This window comes from Heloderma suspectum, chromosome 11 (genome assembly GCF_057233095.1).
Source record: "Heloderma suspectum isolate Gila_16-S chromosome 11, 16-S_ref, whole genome shotgun sequence".
In the NCBI taxonomy this organism is placed as follows: domain Eukaryota; kingdom Metazoa; phylum Chordata; class Lepidosauria; order Squamata; family Helodermatidae; genus Heloderma; species Heloderma suspectum.
The window spans coordinates 37,591,371-37,610,105 of NC_139468.1; the positions used below are offsets into that span (position 1 = coordinate 37,591,371).

Consider the following 18,735-nt stretch of genomic DNA (forward strand, 5'->3'; position numbering starts at 1 on the left):
GCCTTCTTGAAGACCAGCTTCAAGGATTTTCCTCCAATGGACTCTGCACAAACTATGCAAGATGCTTACCTGGAGATAACACGCTTCGCAAGAGAAGAAAATCAAAGTCATGAACAAGAAGCCATGTTCCAGGTTAGTTTCTCAGTCAGGGGTCAATAGGGCAGCTACTTACAAATTGCTCCCCTCCCCAAAAAAGATAAAGAGGACATACATTTGCATATCATTTGCATAAGCTAATGTATATGAATAGATGCAAACTCAGAAAGAATTACAATAACTGAAATAAAATTACAAAACATCTCACCACCATGCAGAAAACTGTTCCCAGATGGCCTGTGTACCTTCCTGCATAGTCTGCTGTCCAGGTGCTAACAGCTGTGGGTTTTTTTTATTTATTCATTATTACATTTATATCCTGCCTTTTTTCTCTCTTGCAAGGAGCCCAAGGCAGCTTACATGGTCCTCCTTCTCTCCATTCTATCCTCATAACAACCCTGTAAGGTAGGTTAGGCTGAGAGTCAGTGACTGACCCAGAATCACCCAGCGAGCTTCATGGCTGAGTGGGGACCTGAACCCAGGTCTCCCCAGTCCAACTCTCTAACCACTACACCACACTGCTATGCAACTTGCTCTCCTTTCTGATGGCTTTTCGTCTTCAAAAAGGAGGAGGACCACATGAAGGGCTTAGGTTCCTTGCAAGAGGGGAAAAGGTGGAATATAAATGCAGTGTAATAATAAATGAAGCAGACTTGGACTAGACAGCCCTTCAAAGAGAGGGCTGTCCTCGCAAAGTAAGGCATATAGCCAAGCCAGGTGTCAAGAAACACTTAGAATATGTGTGGCGTCAAGGCGATAGACACAGTAAACGTGAAACAAAACAAGCCGCTACGGATCCCAGAAATGTGATAACCTTTCCGGTACAAAGCCAGTTGCAGGGAGCAGGGAGAGAAAGGAACTCGACTCCATCCTAATCCTGTACAGCTGCAGCTGCTAACATTTCTATGTCCACACAACTATTTGAGGTATGGAAGAGCTGCCCTCCTTCACATCCACTAGTCCTGTTCATTCCTGCCCAGAGATGACATGAGCGGAGACCTGCAGCAGTTGCGAGCATCATTCCTTCTGAAAGCAGACTTAGGGGGTTGAGTTCCAACAGGTTTGGAGCCAGAACGAGGCCATGGGTATCAGCACACGTGGGTGAATCCCGAGTTAGGCAGGAGGCCAAGATACCGTAAAAAAAAAAAAAAATGAAATGTGGGCGACCCCTCCTACCCAAAAACCCGATGAGGGCTGAGCATGCTCAGAGGCCTCCAGAAGCCTTGGAATGGGGTGTCACCGCTGGAAAACAAAAAACAAAATCTGGGGTGAGGTTAATGGGCTTGCGTGAGCCCCTTGCAGTTTGCAGTATTCTGGAGAAATGTGTGGCTGGCTGACTGGTTGGCTCCCTGAACAAGAATGCTCCTGTCTGAGGCTGAGGATTATTTTATTTATTTTATTTATTACGTTTACATCCCACCTTTTTTCCTCTTGCAAGGAACCCAAGATGGCTTACATAAACCTCCTCTCCATTTTATCCCCACAACAACCCTGTGAGGTGGGTTAGGCTGAGAGTCAGTGACTGGCCCAGTCACCCAGTGAGCTCCCTGGCTGAGTGGGGACTAGAACCCGGATCCCCTGACTTCCACTCCAACACTCTCACCACTACACCACACTGGCTCTCCAGGGTACCACACTGCAACATTTTCTTGTGGTTTCCACTTGTTAGTTAGAAACACCATGGTACGACCTTCCCCAGCCTGGTGCCCTCTGGATGCCCAACAAGACCTGAAAAGCAGAGCCTGAACTGAAGCTAGCCTACACGCTTATACGCGGACTCTTCCACTAGCTAAACCCACACGCCACTGCTCTCCTTATGAGAGAAGAAATACTCTTTGAGCGGAGTTTCTCCCTGCAGACAATGAGAGAGCAATTTTAAGCTGAAAGGGGGTGGGAGGGCAAGGGTTAAACACACACCCATTGCTCTGCTCAAAATGGCAGCCTCCTATGACTCTTTTCAATTTTAAAAAAAGTCATGAGACTGCTCACACATCTCCCAGATTTCATCTGGCGTGGCCCTTAGGGTGACCAGAGTACAGAAGGGGAAGAATTTCACTCTGTTGGGTTTGTTCTATATAAGAACTTCCCAATTTGCAAATTTCTTCAATAAATGGGCTGGAGAAAACTTGAGATTAAAAAAGAAGTGTGGAAGAAACACCCAGAGCTCATAAAAGTCTGGGTTTGACTCTACATTCAAACATGTTAGTGCTGAATTTGGGTTGCCACCTCTTTTTCTCTGACGGGCTTGTCATCTTTAACAGGTACATGGCAGGCAGGTACAACACGGTCCTCTCCATCCTGGGAATAGCTGTACCTGTTGGATTTGGCCAGTGCAGGTGGATGAGAATTTTGCTCTGGAAGGTCTTATCAAAACTTGCAGATTTTTTCATAAATAGGACAGAAAGAACTCAAGTTTTTAAAAAGGGAGAAAGAGAAACTGGCAGCTTCATCCATCCCAAGACCAGATGTAAGACAGAGCCCTGTAGCCTTAACCATTTGCAGGAGGGAGAGTTTTAGTAGGTCCGGCATCTCTCGTACCCAAATGGCATTTGTGCTCAAGAACCATCTATGCCCTCCTTTGTGCCTAGTGATCTGTACTCCTCCCCCAGCTCCTATAAACTTCATACTTTTGGATGATGGGAGTGGGGTGGGAAAAAACATTTTTTTCAACCAATGTAGGAAATACACCAGCAAGCAGACAATGATGCTCAATAGACGTAAGTTGGAAGTCTCTCTGCAAGCAACCTGTTCGATTCGGGTTTTAAATAAATGATTACACACCATGCCACGTGTGACAAGCGACTTCCAAAACAGATATTGCCACCAATATCTATAGGTGCACTAATGCACTAATTTTAAGAGCTAGATGCCACACAAGCAGTAGCATATAGATGCGATCCAAAGCCAAATTTCCTCTATACGCTATCTGTAATTAGTCCAAATAACCTGGAGATTTAACAGTGTCACAAATGCTTGCAACAGCATCTCCCCATGGGGGAAAACAGAAAGAATGTACATTCAGCAGCACCGCTGGGGACCTGCACATTACAACTTTTTCATTTGCAGCCGATTGTCCATATGAGGTTCACCCATATATCCACAACTGAAAAAATAAGGAAGATATATTCGGAGCTGCAAAACTATTCCACATTCATGCATGCCCAACTTACACTGTATGTGGCCCACATACCTGGCTTTTTTTCCCTAGTCTCACTGTTAGTGTATTAGTCATCTTTAAAAATAAAAATAAAGTCCACACTTCTACTGAAAAGAACGTCACTGATAGGGTAGGGAGACACCATTAAGGGCATCAGATTCATAAGAGCAGATCTATACAACCAGCTTGTTGTTTATTCGCTCGGTCGCTTCCAACTCTTCGTGACTTCATGGACCAGCCCACGCCAGAGCTTCCTGTCAGCTGTCACCACCCCCAGCTCCCCCAAGGTCGAGTCCGTCACCTCCAGAATATCATCCATCCACCTTGCCCTTGGTCGGCCCCTCTTCCTTTTGCCTTCCACTTTTCCGAGCACCAGCATCTTTGCCAGGGTATCCTGTCTTCTCACTATGTGGCCAAAGTACTTCAGTTTTGCCTTTAATATCATTCCCTCAAGTGAGCAGTCTGGCTTTATTTCCTGGAGTATGGACTGGTTTGATCTTCTTGCAGTCCAAGGCACTCTCAGAATTTTCCTCCAGCACCACAGTTCAAAAGCATCTATCTTCCTTCGCTCAGCCTTCCTTATGGTCCAGCTCTCGCAGCCATAGGTTACTACGGGGAATACCATTGCTTTAACTATGTGGACCTTTGTTGTCAGTGTGATGTCTCTGCTCTTCACTATTTTATCAAGATTTGTCATTGCTGTTCTCCCAAGAAGTAAACGTCTTCTGATTTCCTGGCTGCAGTCAGCGTCTGCAGTAATCTTTGCGCCTAGAAAACAAAGTCTGTCACTGCCTCCACGTTTTCTCCCTCTGTTTGCCAGTTATCAATCAAGCTGGTTGCCATAATCTTGGTTTTTTTGAGGTTTAACTGCAACCCAGCTTTTGCACTTTCTTCTTTCACCTTCGTCAGAAGGTTCCTCAGCTCCTCCTCGCTTTCAGCCATCAAAGTGGTATCATCTGCATATCTGGGATTGTTAACGTTTCTTCCAGCGATTTTAACTCCAGCCTTGGATTCATCAAGCCCAGCACATCGCATGATGTGTTCTGCGTACAGGTTGAATAGGTAGGGTGAGAGTATACAACCCTGCCGTACTCCTTTCCCAATCTTAAACCAGTCCGTTGTTCCGTGGTCGGTTCTTACCGTTGCTACTTGGTCGTTATACAGATTCCTCAGGAGGCAGACAAGATGACTTGGTATCCCCATCCCACCAAGAACTTGCCACAATTTGTTATGATCCACACAGTCAAAGGCTTTAGAATAGTCAATAAAACAGAAATAGATCTTTTTCTGAAACTCCCTGGCTTTCTCCATTATCCAGCGGATATTGGCAATTTGGTCTATAGTTCCTCTGCCTTTTCTAAACCCAGCTGGTACATCTGGCAATTCTCGTTCCTTGAATTGCTGGAGTCTACCTTGCAGGATCTTGAGCATTACCTTACTCGCATGTGAAATAAATGCCACTGTTCGATAAATTTGAACATTCTTTAGTGTTTCCCTTTTCTGGTATGGGGATATAAGTCGATTTTTTCCAATCTGATGGCCATTCTTGTATTTTCCAAATTTGCTGGCATATGGCATGCATCACCTTGACAGCATCATCTTGCAAGATTTTAAACAGTTCTGCTGGGATACCGTCGTCTCCTGCTGCCTTATTAGCAATGCTTCTTAAGGCCCATTCAACCTCACTCTTCAGGATGTCTGGCTCTAACTCACTGACCACACCGTCAAATCTATCCCCGATATTATTATCCTTCCTATACAGATCTTCCATATATTCTTGCCACCTTTTCTTTATCTCTTCTGCTTCTGCTAGGTCCTTACCATCTTTGTTTTTGATTATACCCATTTTTGCCTGGAATTTACAATTGGCACCCTCCCACGATCAACCTGATCTACATAAACAGGCTACAGAAAACAATAAATGGACACAGATCTAACATCAGAAATGACAATACTCAAAAAATAGTGGGGTAACATTTCAGTCTCCCAGAACACTATCACAGATCTTAAACTGGCCACTGAGCAGCAAAGGAACTTCAAAGGGAGTTTGAAGAGAGAGACTGCCTTGTTAGAATTGAACCTCTTGATGAATTTATCACCAGGGGCCTGAATCAGGATAAAGGATTTTTATCGCACTACATGTGTTAATTGGCTTACCTAATGTCGGGATGTCTATGTTATCAGCAGGAACTGTACTCTGAATACCCACTGTTAATAATGTGATTGTCACTCTCAGTACTTCCTGCATTTAATCTCCTTCTGACAGTGCTCACAATTCTTTTCCCTGCTGCCACCTTATATATATATATATATATATATATATATACTGTATATAAACCTGCATGTATTTCCCCATACACACACACACACACACACACACACACTGAATATAAACCTGAAATTCACCATGCATCTGATGAAGCAGGCTACAGTCCACAAAAGCGTAGGCCAGAATAAATGTGGTGATCTTTAAGATGCCACAAGACTCTTTGTTGTTTTGTGCTTCAGGAGACTGGCACGGCAACTATCTAGATCTTCTGAATTAGCTTTCTGCCAAAATGCAAACACCCTCACCAACAACCACACACAGTGCCTGGGCAATGGAAGTGGTGCAACTCTAAACTTGCCCCATTTAGGAAGAAATCATTTCCTTGAAAAATGATTGCAGCCTGAAGGCGTCGCCTGATAAGAAACATCCCTTGCCCAAGCAGTCAAGCAAATTACACATTCCAGGCAATAAGCTGGCAGTCGTCCACTTGCTTGCATTCCTAGGAAGAGACACTACAGTGTGTGGGTGGGGCGGGGGGGGGGGATGCACCAAGTTTGGAAATACAGAAGAACTATCGGTAGAAATCACGCATAGTCTTACTTTGGAACGGTTTACAATTCCATAAATGCCGGCTACAATTTCAAGTGGTTTAATTTAGCACACCACTCATGCTATTCAGTGTAACAAACTGGGTAAGCAGGTATGTCCCCACACAGCACAAACCTGGTGAATCATATCAGGCCTGTCCAAAAAAAAAAAAAACCCACCTCCAACCTTTAGCCTTTCACCAGCATGGCTCCCGCACAAGTCCCTCTCTCTTCTGGAAGGGCTACCATCATTCCTGACAAGTCCCCTGAACCTCTAACAGCATCACAACAGGCAGAAATTCAACAGGTTTGGCTTTCCCTCAATATGCAGTGATTTAGTGTCATGAAAGGAAGATGCTGGCCAGAATTGATGCTCTGGTGGTTACTGGGAACAGCTGCTGTGCAAACCAAGTGATGTCCCTGGGACATAGACCAGAGCCCTGCTGGGGGGCTCAGGTGCCTGACCCCCTTGAGGCTTTTCTGGGGGAGTTCCCTGAATTTTCATTTTTAAAAAAACAAGTCTCTAAGGGCACAATCCTAAGCATGCATAGGCAGCAATTAGTCCTACAACTCCCACCATTCCCCAGCTGGACACATCCAAACTTTTTTCTGTCTAAATGTGCATAGGATTGCACCCTTAAGCAGCCTTCCCCAACCTGATCCCCCTTACAACTCTCACTGTCAGCCCACATAACTGATTACCATTCTGGCTGGGGTCAATGGGAGTTGTAGTCCAACACATCTAGAGGGTATCAGGTTGAGGGAGGATGCTCTAAAGACTCAAAGGTACCCCTGTTTTACATGCTCAGATGTGCTTTCAACTACAGAATAGGCTAATCATGAATCCCTGGGTGTCCACGGAGGGCACTTTGTTCTTTCTGCTCCCGCCTTTCCATCTTCAAGTGGCCTCCTCACAGCCGGAGACACATTACTGATCCATTCCTTGGTAGAAGGATGTCACACCAACGTTAGACCCACTGATGTGAACCAAAGCAGCGAACAGGCCACAGAATCACAACAGCGAACAGCTACATGCATCCCACAGAATGCACAGTTCGGATTGTGCTGCGCAATGGGGAAGCCACAGCAACTTCATCAGAAGAAAGACATATATACACCTGTATGCAGCCTCTATTACTTACAAAGATACAAGTGTGCAGTATTCTGCCCAAGACATGGCAGTATCACACCCTCCAATAGCAAACTCAGATGGGGGGTGACGACAGAAATGAAGCCAAAAGAGGGTGAGGGCGGTATCAGCATACATGGAGGACATTTGCAGAAGTACCAAAAAGAAGGTTTTGTAAACACACACACACACACACACACACACACGAGGGCCAAAGAAAATCCCCCAAACACAGGTCTGAGCATGCTCAACAGCCACAGAATGTTGAGTGTCAGTTGGAAAGAAAACAGAAAACAGGGGCGGATGTTAAATGGAATGGAGTATCCTGGGGGACAGCATAACTGGCCAGCTTCCTTAATTCTGTCCTGTTAGAAGGTAAGGGTACACTGCAATGATGTCAGTTTAGAGCCCACTCAGAGTTGAGCTTTTAGTGCACTGGTTCCCTCTCTGTGGAACTCCCTGCCAATCGATGCCAGGCAGGCACCCATGTTGCTCTGCTAAAGACATACTTATTTAAAGAATAAATAAATTTCCTGAATGAAAGCACAGACACAGTTTTATTGGTACAATCTGATTTTAACTATATATAGTAAGAAGCAGAGACATCACCTTGCCGACAAAGGTCCGTCTAATCAAAGCTATGGTTTTCCCAGTAGTAACGTATGGCTGTGAGAGCTGGACTATAAGGAAGGCTGAGCGATGAAGAATTGATGCTTTCGAACTGTGGTGCTGGAAAAGACTCTTACGAGTCCCCTGGACTGCAAGGAGGTCAAACCAGTCCATACTAAAGGAAATCAACCCTGAGTGCTCATTGGAAGGACAGATACTGAAGCTGAAGCTCAAATATTTTGGCCACCTAATGCAAAGAGAAAACTCCCTCGAAAAGACCCTGATGCTGGGAAAGACTGAAGGTAAAAGGAGAAGGGGACAGCAGAGGATGAGATGGCTAGATAGCATCACTGATGCAATGAATATGGACTTGAGCACGCTCCGGGAGAGAACGCAGGACAGGAAGGCCTGGCGTGCTATGGTCCATGGGGTCACGAAGAGTCGGACACGACTGAACGACTGAACAACAACAAATATTTTCATTGCTATTCACCATTTGGGATTTTCAATTTTTGTTTTAAAGATGTAGAGTGGTCTATAAATCTTGTAAATAAATAAGTGAAATAAATAACATTATGTTCCAGGTCCCTCTTGTTCCACCCAGTTTTTCAATAAGAAAGATCAGCTTTCACTGTTCTGACTAATGATGGCAAAGAAACCATTTGGCTGACAGATACAAACATTCAGTACTTGCCAAAAACCTTGGTTGAACAGTAGATTTCTACTAAAGTTACTGACTAAACTAAGGGCACAATCCTATGCACGTTTAGACAGAAAAAAAGTTCTACACCTCCAAGACAGCATGGGGAATGCTGGGAGTAGCAAGAATGTTTTTTCTGTCAATAACAAGCATAGTATTGGGCCCTAAATAGCTTTAAATTAAAGAATTTAAGGATGCAATCCCATGCATGTTTAGACAGAAAAACAATCCTACAACTCCCAGAGTGCTGGGAATTGTAGGACTTTTTCCATTTAAACATGCACAGAATTGCAGCCCAACCTGTTTTGCATCGACTTGCAGTGCCCCCAGCCACCCCAATCTGCCTTTCCACCACTAAAAGATTTCTGGTTTGAGGAAACGGTGCCTTTCGGGTTGGACCTTGGGACCAAAGTCCAGGGCGGTGCAGCCCAGGGAGGGGAGGGCCCAAGTGACCACCCAAAAAGCGGCAGATGAGGATGGCAGCCAAATAAAGCACCACTGTTTTCTGGTGGTGCTATGTTTTAAGCGAGGTTAAAATGCAAAATTGCACATGGGGGGGTTGAATCAGGGTTGGCAAACAGTTTTGTTGTTCTGGTTCTAACGTATCAGGAACGTAGAAGCAGTTGTAAAGCACGGAATGGCAGCTGAGTGCAGGGGGAGAAATGTTGGTTGTGTGTGTCACAACTGAAGCAATCCATGGCCATCTAAAGGGGGGCATAAAATCATTGAGTCCAGGGTCTAAAGTCACCTACCTGCACCACTGGCTTTGGGTATGCTTGGGGCAATAATTCAGGAGGCAGCACCCCCCCACACGCACACACACACACCACCCCTAATTGCCAATCATATGGGTTTTTAAAACAACTGCCTTGCCCCCACCAGAGGCCCAATCATATAGCTTAACTAAAACACAAACCACGTCACAAATGTATCGTTAAAAACCACAGAATTTCATTTCCACCAGAAGAGTAAAATGCTCACTAATAATACAGCCCTCCATCCTGAAACATATTCGGAATGCTAAATTAACTGCAACAAAGTGGTCAAAACTGTCACTGTCGTCATTCAGCTTGAGGTGTCTTCAGTTATCAGTGAACCACAGAAACCACACCACAGCTTCTCTTCCCCCCACTCCTCCTAAACTCTGTATGAGTCAATGCTCCTCCGAAGGAGGCTTTGGGTCTTTGTACTTGAGTCTGAAACTACAAAAACCTAAGACATTTCATTTCCTCAGATGGAAAATCCAGAAGACACCCCCCCCTTCCCACCGAAGTTGCCAAATTTTGAACAGGCCCGTGCAGCTGTGCCTTTAAATGCAATTCGAACCACAGCATCCAACATGCGATGTTTATCTCCATGCATTTGCACTGTTTCATCTTCTGACTCCCGCACATCATACCGTCATAAAAGGCAAGAAAGCAGGCCAGGAAGGGGGTTCTGGTTAGCTGGCTGGCCTGTTAGGCACAGTGCAGATTAGCAAGGCGGCCACTTTTCGATTGGCCTTGTTCCTCTGCCTTAGCAAGCAAACATTCAGAAGGTGAAGCCTTTCCTGGGATTGAGATAAAGTGGTGGGGAAAAGGCTCACCTGCTGCATTTCTGTGCTTTAAGTACTATTATATGTATAGGAACCAGGCTGGTAAAACAAAACAAAACAAAACCAAAAAAAGGCAGCAAGCTAACAACTGGCTTGAGACTAAACTATTTGAAGGCCTGCCTTCTCTTGCAGAAACTTGCCCAGCCATTACATTCACCATCTGACCCTGAACTCCACATCCCATTGCCATCAGAGAGCCAGTGTGGTATAGTGGCTAGAGTGTTGGGCTGGGAGCCAGGAGATCTGGGTTTTAGTCGCCACTCGGCCATGGAACCTCCCTGGGTGTTTGGGCCAGTCACAGACTCTCAGCCCAACCGACCTCACAGGGTTGTTGTTGTGAGGCTAAAATGGAGAGGAGGATGATTATGTACGCCATCTTCGTTTCCTCAAAGAGGAAAAAAGGTGGGATATAAATGTAATAAATAAATAAATCAGAAGTGAGACGGGGACAAGGCAGTGGAGGCTTCATACCTTGGAGAGCTCCTTTAGAGTTCCGACTGGTTCAGAATGAAACCCAGGGCAGAATCACCACCCCACTGACATCGGAGCCACCCACCTCCATGGGGTTTCCTTGACTTTAATTCTCTGAGCACGGAATAAATACACTGAGAATTTGAAATGAGAGAAATTTGGAATGAGAGAGACCAGTCAGTCGGGCTTTATTTCCCCACACACATACACACACCAACACGCAAGTAATCCTTGGCAAGTACCTTGGAGAGCTCCTTTAGAGTTCTGACTGGTTCTGACTGAAACCCAGACTGGATTCATCACCCCACTGACAACGGAGCCACCAGCCTCCCCTGGGACATGGTCTTTTTCATCATGGTACCCAAGCTGTAGAACTCCCTCCCCAGAGTGGCTCATTAAATTCTCCACGAAATGATAGGGTTTTGCTCTTTAGCTCTGTTCCTTCATTGTCCTTTTGCAATGTATTTTTAAGTGGCGGCTGTGAGTTGCTATTCTGGGCCAAAAAGGCAGGGCACAAATCTTTTTTTCATAAATAGATAAAATAACTGTTTTTAAAAAATAGAAAACCGCTCTAAGCTCCTTCACTTCCACCAGCGCAGCCAGCTGGGCGCTGTATGGATTTCCTCAGAGCCATAGCTGAGCCTGTGATCCCAATATTTAGCGGATGACTTTCCGCTCACATGTTCCTGCGCCAATCAATCCATCAACCCAGCCTGCCGGTTGTTTGGAAAAAGAGAGGCTAGGAAACTGCTCCTTGTCACGCTGTCGCCAAAGGGAGGAAAATTCAGGAGATTTACACTTCTCTCCAGTGGAAGGAACAGCCCACAAATTCGGGGACCCCTGCCCCCCCCCCAGCCAGTACTCATATTACAATGGAGCGGGCTATCACCCCTTACCCTTGAGGACCGACCTCTTCACCGATTTTGGAAGGCTACAGTAGTTAGTCCATGAGTTCAGACAGGTCGAGCACCGTCCAACTCCGCTCCACGCCCCCACCAACGCCCAGAGCTATGATACTGGAGCACCTCAAAGCTGTCGAAGAGCAGGCTGGCGTCCTGTGGCTCTTGAACAGCAGCGGTGCCTTGCACAGAAGTAGCTTCACGGGTCTACAGAAACCAGCAGCAGGACGACGCTTTTGCGCAGGTTGGGCATCAGCGTTATTTGGGCCCCGGCTGAGGTCCGCCGATCCCGCTGCGGCTAAAGAGGCGCTGGGGCCGATCCAGAAGCCGACGCAGAGCCCGGCCGCGCCGAGCTCAACGGCACTTGCGCTCGGGGCTTCTGCCACGCGGCCCGATCCCCCGCGCGCTCCGCCACGGGGAGTCGGAGCTCAGCCCGGTTGCGCGTCTGGCCGGGTGGGGTGATGCCTCTCGCCCCATAAGCCCGCTGGGGCGATCCCGCGGGCCAGGCAGCGCCCGCGAGAGGGAGGCCGAACAGCCCGGCGACTTCAGAGGCCCTTCCTCGCGAGCCGGCTGTCTTTTTCTTCTGTGCTGGAGTTCCACTGAGCCAGGACCTCTCTCTGGCTGCGCGATCGGGGAACGCGGCCGCGGCACAACCCACGCGGCGAGCCCCGGCGGCGGCGCCATCCGGGGGCTCCTTCGCGATTCTCGTTTGGATTCCTCGCCGTCTGAGAACAAGGCTGAGATGCTGCTGCCCGGCGCCCACCCACGTTCGAGGGTCCGGTTCTGCTCGCGACGGATCCGCTCCCCCCCCAGCCCCACTCCCCCCTTTCTGGCCCCCTCCGCCCAGCCCGTCGACCTCCTCCAAGTACGAAGCCGGAGCCCCCACCCCACCGCACCCCACCCCACCGCCCGAGCCGCGCGCTCTCCGCTTTTGCCAGCCTCCCAAATCCCCCCGCGCCGGGCAGGCACTTCAAGTTCTCTCCACGCCGCCTCCTCTGCGCCCACGTCTCCCCAGCAGCCTTTCTCTGCCTCCTCAGTCCCCGACACAGGGATCGGGACCCCGCTCCCTCCCCAATAACGCCCTCCTGGACGGCGCGCCCGCCGTGCGTCCTGGGGAGCGGCGCGCATCTCCGCGCTTACCTGCCGGGCCCCAGCCATGCGCGCCGCCGCTCCGAAGTGGGAATCGGCTCCACTCCGGCGGCGGCGGCGGCGGCGGCAGCTTCCTCCTCCTCCCAGCTGCCTCCGACACGCCGGGGGAGGAGCGTCGGGGCTGCCCTCGGAGCCGAGCGTCGGAAAGGCGGTGCGGCGCGAGTCCCTGCGCGCAACCGGGAACCCAAGCCGGGCGAGCCTTCCCTCCGCTTGGAGCCGGGCGTCCTGGGAAAGCGGCGCCCCCCACCGGGACATCGACGGACGGGGCCAGGCGAGCGGAGCGAGCGTCCGGGTTGCGCCGCGGAAAAGCGCCGCTTCCTAAAACTTTGCGCAGCGCGGGCAGGCCTTGGCGCCGCAGCCCCGCCCCTAGCCCCACGCCCGATCTCTCCGGCCAGGCCCTCCCGTTAAAGAAGCAGGAGCGAAGGTGGAGTCGCCGCGGCCCGAGCATGTGCAGAGTTCTCCGCCGTTGAGCGACCGCAGCCCGTCCCCCAAGGAGCGCGGCTGCCTTGAGGGGGCGGGGGGCGGGGCTCCCGCCCGAGCCGGAGCCCCAGCAGCTGCTTTTCGGGGGGCTGAAGGACGCTGACTGAGCTGATCCGGGGGCCCCACCTCTCCGCCTCAGGAAAATGGCACTCAGGGTGGCCGCCGTGCCCTTGGCACTGCTCTAAGCGCACAGCCGACTGTCTTTTTCTTCTGTGCTGGAGTTCCACTGAGCCAGGACCTCTGGCCTGTGGACCTAATATGGCCCACGTGAGGCCCTACTCCAATGGTCTGGGATCCCCCAGGTGCCCCCCCCGGCCCTTTCCCCCAGCCACCAGCCATGAGGTGGTTTCCTGGCTTTGGGGCAGGTTTTCTCCATTCGAAAAGGTTGAAAGGTGCCTCCTCCTAAGGCTTCATTAGTGGCAGTGAGAGCTTTACGCGGACGTATTTGTGGTCCTGCCCTTTTTGCTTTTGGCGCCGCTGGAATACAGAGCCCCAGAGTTTTTGGAAACTTCATTTGACTAGGGATGGCGGAGAATTCCACCAGAGACTCCAATGAGGCCGGATTCTAAAGAATCTCCCCCACACACACACACAAGGACGTGGCGGAACAGAAGACTTACCCCGACTCGTCACGGAATCCTCTTCGGTGGGATCCTCTGGCTCCAGATTGCCTAGGGATGGCAGAGAATTTCGCCACGGATTCCAGGGAGGCCGAATGCCAGCGCATTCAGCCCCCCCCCCCCAGAATCCATGGCAGAGCGAAGCCCCCACCCCACAAAATCCGCGCGGAACGGAGCTTACCTGCTTCTGTTCGCCGGTGCTTTGCAAATGGTGGCCGCGTCTGCATCCGCCATTCGCCTCCCCACGAATGCTGTGATAGGCTACGTATATATTTACGTAGCCTTTCACAGCTACCGCAGGGACGCCATTTGCGTCCCTGTGGAGGCCGTGATAGGCTACGTAAATATATACGTAGCCTATCACAGCAATAGGAAGGAACGCAAATGGTGGCCGCCATAGCCGCCGCCATTTGCATCCATGTCTTTTGCCGTGTTAGGCTACGTATATATTTATGTAGCCTAAGACAGCAAAAGACGGGCGCAAATGGCGTAGCGGCCGCCTTTTGCGCCCCTGTCTTTTGCCGTGATAGGCTACGTAAATATATACATAGCCTATCACAGCAAAAGACACGGACGCAAATGGCGGCAGCTACAGCTGCCGCCATTTGCGTCCCTGTGCAGCCCAGCAGCCGGATGTCCGGCTGTGGGAGGCCCTGGTAAGTGTTTCGTACATTCCTAGGATTGCCAGGTAAGTGTTTTGTACATTCCTAGGATTGCCAGAGATACGGCCGCCATGCCGTATCGCTGGCTGAAGGGGACTACTGACTGCGGCTGCGAATGGCGTCCCGGACGCCATTTGCAGCTGCAGTCAGCAGTCCCCTTCAGCCAGCGATACAGCATGGCAGCCGTATCGCTGACAGTTTGGAGCCAGCCGGCGGCTCTGCGGAATCGCTGCAGAGCCGGCCGAAGAGGATTCCGGGGGGAGGAATGGATCGCTGCCCCCCCCACCGCAGACACACACGCACACACCCCGGCGGACTGGCAGGTAGGGGATTCGTACATCCCTACATTTGGCCTTCGGGTTGAAGGAAGGTCGGCACCCCTGCATTAGGCTTTCCGCTGGTCCTCTGCTCTCTTTTGATCTTGGCCACAGCTGGAAGCACTGTGACTGAGAATGTGAGTCCCCTGTTCACGTCTTGCCTCAGCCATGAGCTCAGGAGGAGTCTGGAGATAAACCACTCTCTCCCGACCTCAGCCACCCCACCAGCTTCGCCGCCTCCTCCAGCCATCTGTAATATGGGGATAATAATGTGAGCCACTGTACCAGGTTGTGGTAAGGATTGCTGAGATAATGCGCGTGCAGTGCGCTAAACGGCCCAAAGGCGCAGTCCTATGCATGTTTAGACAGAAAGGCCCACAACTCCCAGCATCCCCAGCTACCATGGCTGGCGGGGCATGCTGGCAGTTGTAGGCCATTTCTCTGTCTAAACATGTGTAGGATTGCACCCTAAAGCTCCATATTAAAGCTGCATGTGCAAGACATATGTTCTCATGCCATACTGTAAGTAAGCCTAAGGCGCAATCCCATGTATGGTTAGACAGAAAAAACATCCTACAACTCCCAGCATGCCCGAGCCGGCCATTCTTGCTGAGGCATGCTGGAAGTTGTAGGACCTTTTTCTGTCTAACTATGCATGGGATTGTGCCCTTAATTAACATATATGTTAATCATTATGAAATGCAACAGGGGCAGCCTTTCTGCAAAGTTGCTTCTGCAGTTGCTGTCTGTCTTGCGACTGTTAACACACACACCGCCCCCCGAGCTGTGTTTACTCACCCAGCCTGAAGCTATGTATGTTTACTAGGAAGTATGTTCCAGTGCTCGAATTATGGGAGAAAGGTGGGGAGCACAAGGCCAGGTTTGAGGGCCCTTGGGTGGGTCCCCATCGGGAGGCGCTGCTGGGCTTACCTGGGTCCAGCTACCATTTAAATTTCTCATATCGCCTTACAGCAGCCTTTCCTAACCTGGTGCCCTCCAGATGTCTTCACCTACAGCTCTCATCATCTGCAGCCATGCTGGCTGAGAGTCGTCATCCAACACAGCTGGAGGGTACCAAATTGGGGAGCTCTGCCCCACAGCAAGGCTATGTCAGTGCCCCTGACAGGATATAAAAATGGTGGTGATGCTCAGCCATTCAAACCTGCTTAGAGCACCAAATCGGGGGAGAAGGCTCCAGGGCAAGTGGGGACTCTGGGCTCTTAAGGGACATTGGGGGCAGCAGCTGCCCCAGAATGCCAGGTACTGATGGAACCCTATCTCCCAATCCCAGTCTCCCAACTCTCTTCCCCAATTTTAGACAAATCGTGGCTCCCCAGCCTTCTAATAACTTGTCTGATTGGGACTTACTTTCTTCCAAATATCCAAGCATAGGATTGGTTTGCACATCCACTTTAGCGACCACACAGCACTCGCTTTTTGAACTCCTTCTAATCTAATAAACAAACTTTTCCTTTCAGCTGCCAGTGCATTAGAAGGGCTTCACTTCCTTTCCGTCCCTTCTCCTGAAAATCCTGCTGCCTTTAATTGCTTTTTCTGATTTGTTGTTCAGTCGTTCAGTCATGTCCGACTCTTCGTGGCCCATGAACCATAGCACGCCAGGCCTTCCTGTCCTGCGCTCTCTCCCTGAGCGTGCTCAAGTCCATATTCACTGCATCAGTGATGCTATCTAGCCATCTGATCCTCTGCCGTCCCCTTCTCCTTTTGCCTTCAGTCTTTCCCAGCATCAGGGTCTTTTCCAGGGAGTTTTCTCTTCGCATTAGGTGGCCAAAATAGTTGAGCTTCAGCTTCAATATCTGTCCTTCCAATGAGCAGTCAGGGTTGATTTCCTTTAGGATGGACTGATTTGACCTCCTTGCATACCAGGGGACTCGTAAGAATCTTCTCCAGCACCACAGTTCAAACGCATCAATTCTTCGGCGCTCAGCCTTCCTTAGAGTCCAGCTCTCACAGCCATACATTACTACTGGGAAAACCATAGCTTTGATTAGACAGACCTTTGTTGGCAAGGTGATGTCTCTGCTTCTTACTATGCTGTCTAGGTTTGCCATAGCTTTCCTCCCAAGGAGCAAGCGTCTTTTAATTTCATGGCTACAGTCACCGTCTGCGGTGATCTTGGAGCCCAAGAAAATAAAATCTGTCACTGCTTCCATTTCTTCCCCTTCTATATGGCAGGAAGTGATGGGGCCAGATGCCATGATCTTCGTTTTTTTAATGTTGAGTTTCAAACCAGCTTTTGCACTCTCCTCTTTCACCCTCAACAAGAGGCTCTTTCGATCCTCTTCACTTTCTGCCATTAGGGTGGTATCATCTGCGTATCTGAGGTTGTTGATAATTCTCCAGGCAGTCTTAATTCTGACCTGTGATTCATCCAACCCGGCGTTTCTCATGATGTACTCTGCATATAAGTTAAATAAGCAGGGCGACAATATGCAGCCTTGTCGTACTCCTTTCCCAATTTTGAACCACTCGGTTGTTCCATGTCTGGTTCTTACTGTTGCTTCTTGACCCTTGTACAGGTTTCTCAGGAGACAGGTAAGGTGGTCTGGTACTCCCATCTCTTTAAGAATTTGCCACAGTTTGTTGCGATCCACACAATCGAAGGCTTTAGCGTAGTCAATGAAGCAGAGATAGATCATAGATGTTTTTCTGGAATTCTCTTGCTTTCTCCATGATCCAGCGAACGTTGGCGATTTGATCTCTAGTTCCTCTGCCTCTTCGAAACCCAGCTTGTACTTCCGGTAGTTCTCGGTTCACATACTGCTGAAGCCTAGCTTGTAGGATTTTGAGCATAACCTTGCTGGCATGTGAAATAGTAATTATTGCCTGAGTCGAGTTCTTTGGTAGCCAAACAAACCTCCTAGCTAATACAAACATCTCTTAACTTATAAACCTCTGGTCTGCTCAACTTGGAGCACCTTTTGTCTTGGTAATAGACTTCTTGGCTCAATATCGCATGATTTGGAAGCGAAAGTAGTCAAAACCAATAGAAGAAATTGTTTGCCCAACTAGGCAAGTTCAGTTGTCCCCAAGCACACACACACACACAAATCACCCAGATCCCTAAAGGAAAAGGATCATTTAGAGTTTAGAGCTGGAGTTTAGCTAGGTTTGCAAAATGAGTTAGGAACAATAACTAGGACTGCAACTTTAAATTGATCAATAATTAAAGGCACACTCCTATGTATGTTTAGGTGGAGAAAAAGTCCTACAGTGTTTCCCTTTACGTGCAAAAATATGGATGGAATCCATTGGCTCCTTCGAGATTTTCATTTTAGTTCTTCATAATCTGAGAAAAAGGCTTAGATGTTGCTGCATCGGTCCCTTATTTCATGTTTGATGAAACAAAATCATGCCTTATTGTATTTAAAAAATCTGATATTTTAACTTTGCCTTTAGCTGATTTGATCATGTCAATTTTCCTGCCATGGCTATTTGCCACAGTTCTATGTACCAAGATGTCAGTGTTAGAAGTTCTGCAGTATTCCAACTTTTAGTTATTACCCTGTGAGCTACAAACCCAATTTCAGGTGCAATCCTATGCCTGTTTCGACAGAAAAAAAGCATAGCTGGCTGGGGCATGCTGGGAGTTGTAGGACTTTTTTCTGTCTAAACAGGCATAGGATTGCGCCCTTAATTACTCAGATGTCACTTTTGCATTCTGCTCTTCTCCTATTTTTAATAGAGCCAATGCTTGTGTGGGATGGGCCAGTTTTAACTGGTGGGCTCGCTTCTGAACATGGGATATTCTATTCAGCTATCATGGGAGGATGTGCTCTGCAGCAGACACATGCTATTGCATGGCCAAACTTTTCCGATTGCCCTGACGTTGGGTACAGTTATGAAGGCAGGTTCTGGTTAGGATGGAGAGCAGTGCCTTCACTGGATCATTCTGTGCAACACACGCTGTGTTGGGATTTAAGAAGAACAGTTTATCCCTCAAGCCTCCTCCCCTTCCCTGGGTTTGCTTTGAGTGTT

General features: G+C 48.9%; 1 protein-coding gene across 1 annotated transcript in view; it reads right to left on the reverse strand.

Annotated features, from left to right (window-relative positions):
* The window catches only part of MCTP2 (multiple C2 and transmembrane domain containing 2), a 197,724-nt gene extending 185,017 nt beyond the window's left edge, over positions 1-12,707 (reverse strand). The window contains exon 1 of the mRNA XM_084817427.1: positions 12,652-12,707. Coding sequence (XP_084673553.1) covers positions 12,652-12,669 — 18 coding nt within the window. The 5' untranslated portion in view covers positions 12,670-12,707. The remainder of the gene's footprint in view (positions 1-12,651) is intronic.
* Between the last annotated feature and the right edge of the window lie 6,028 nt (positions 12,708-18,735).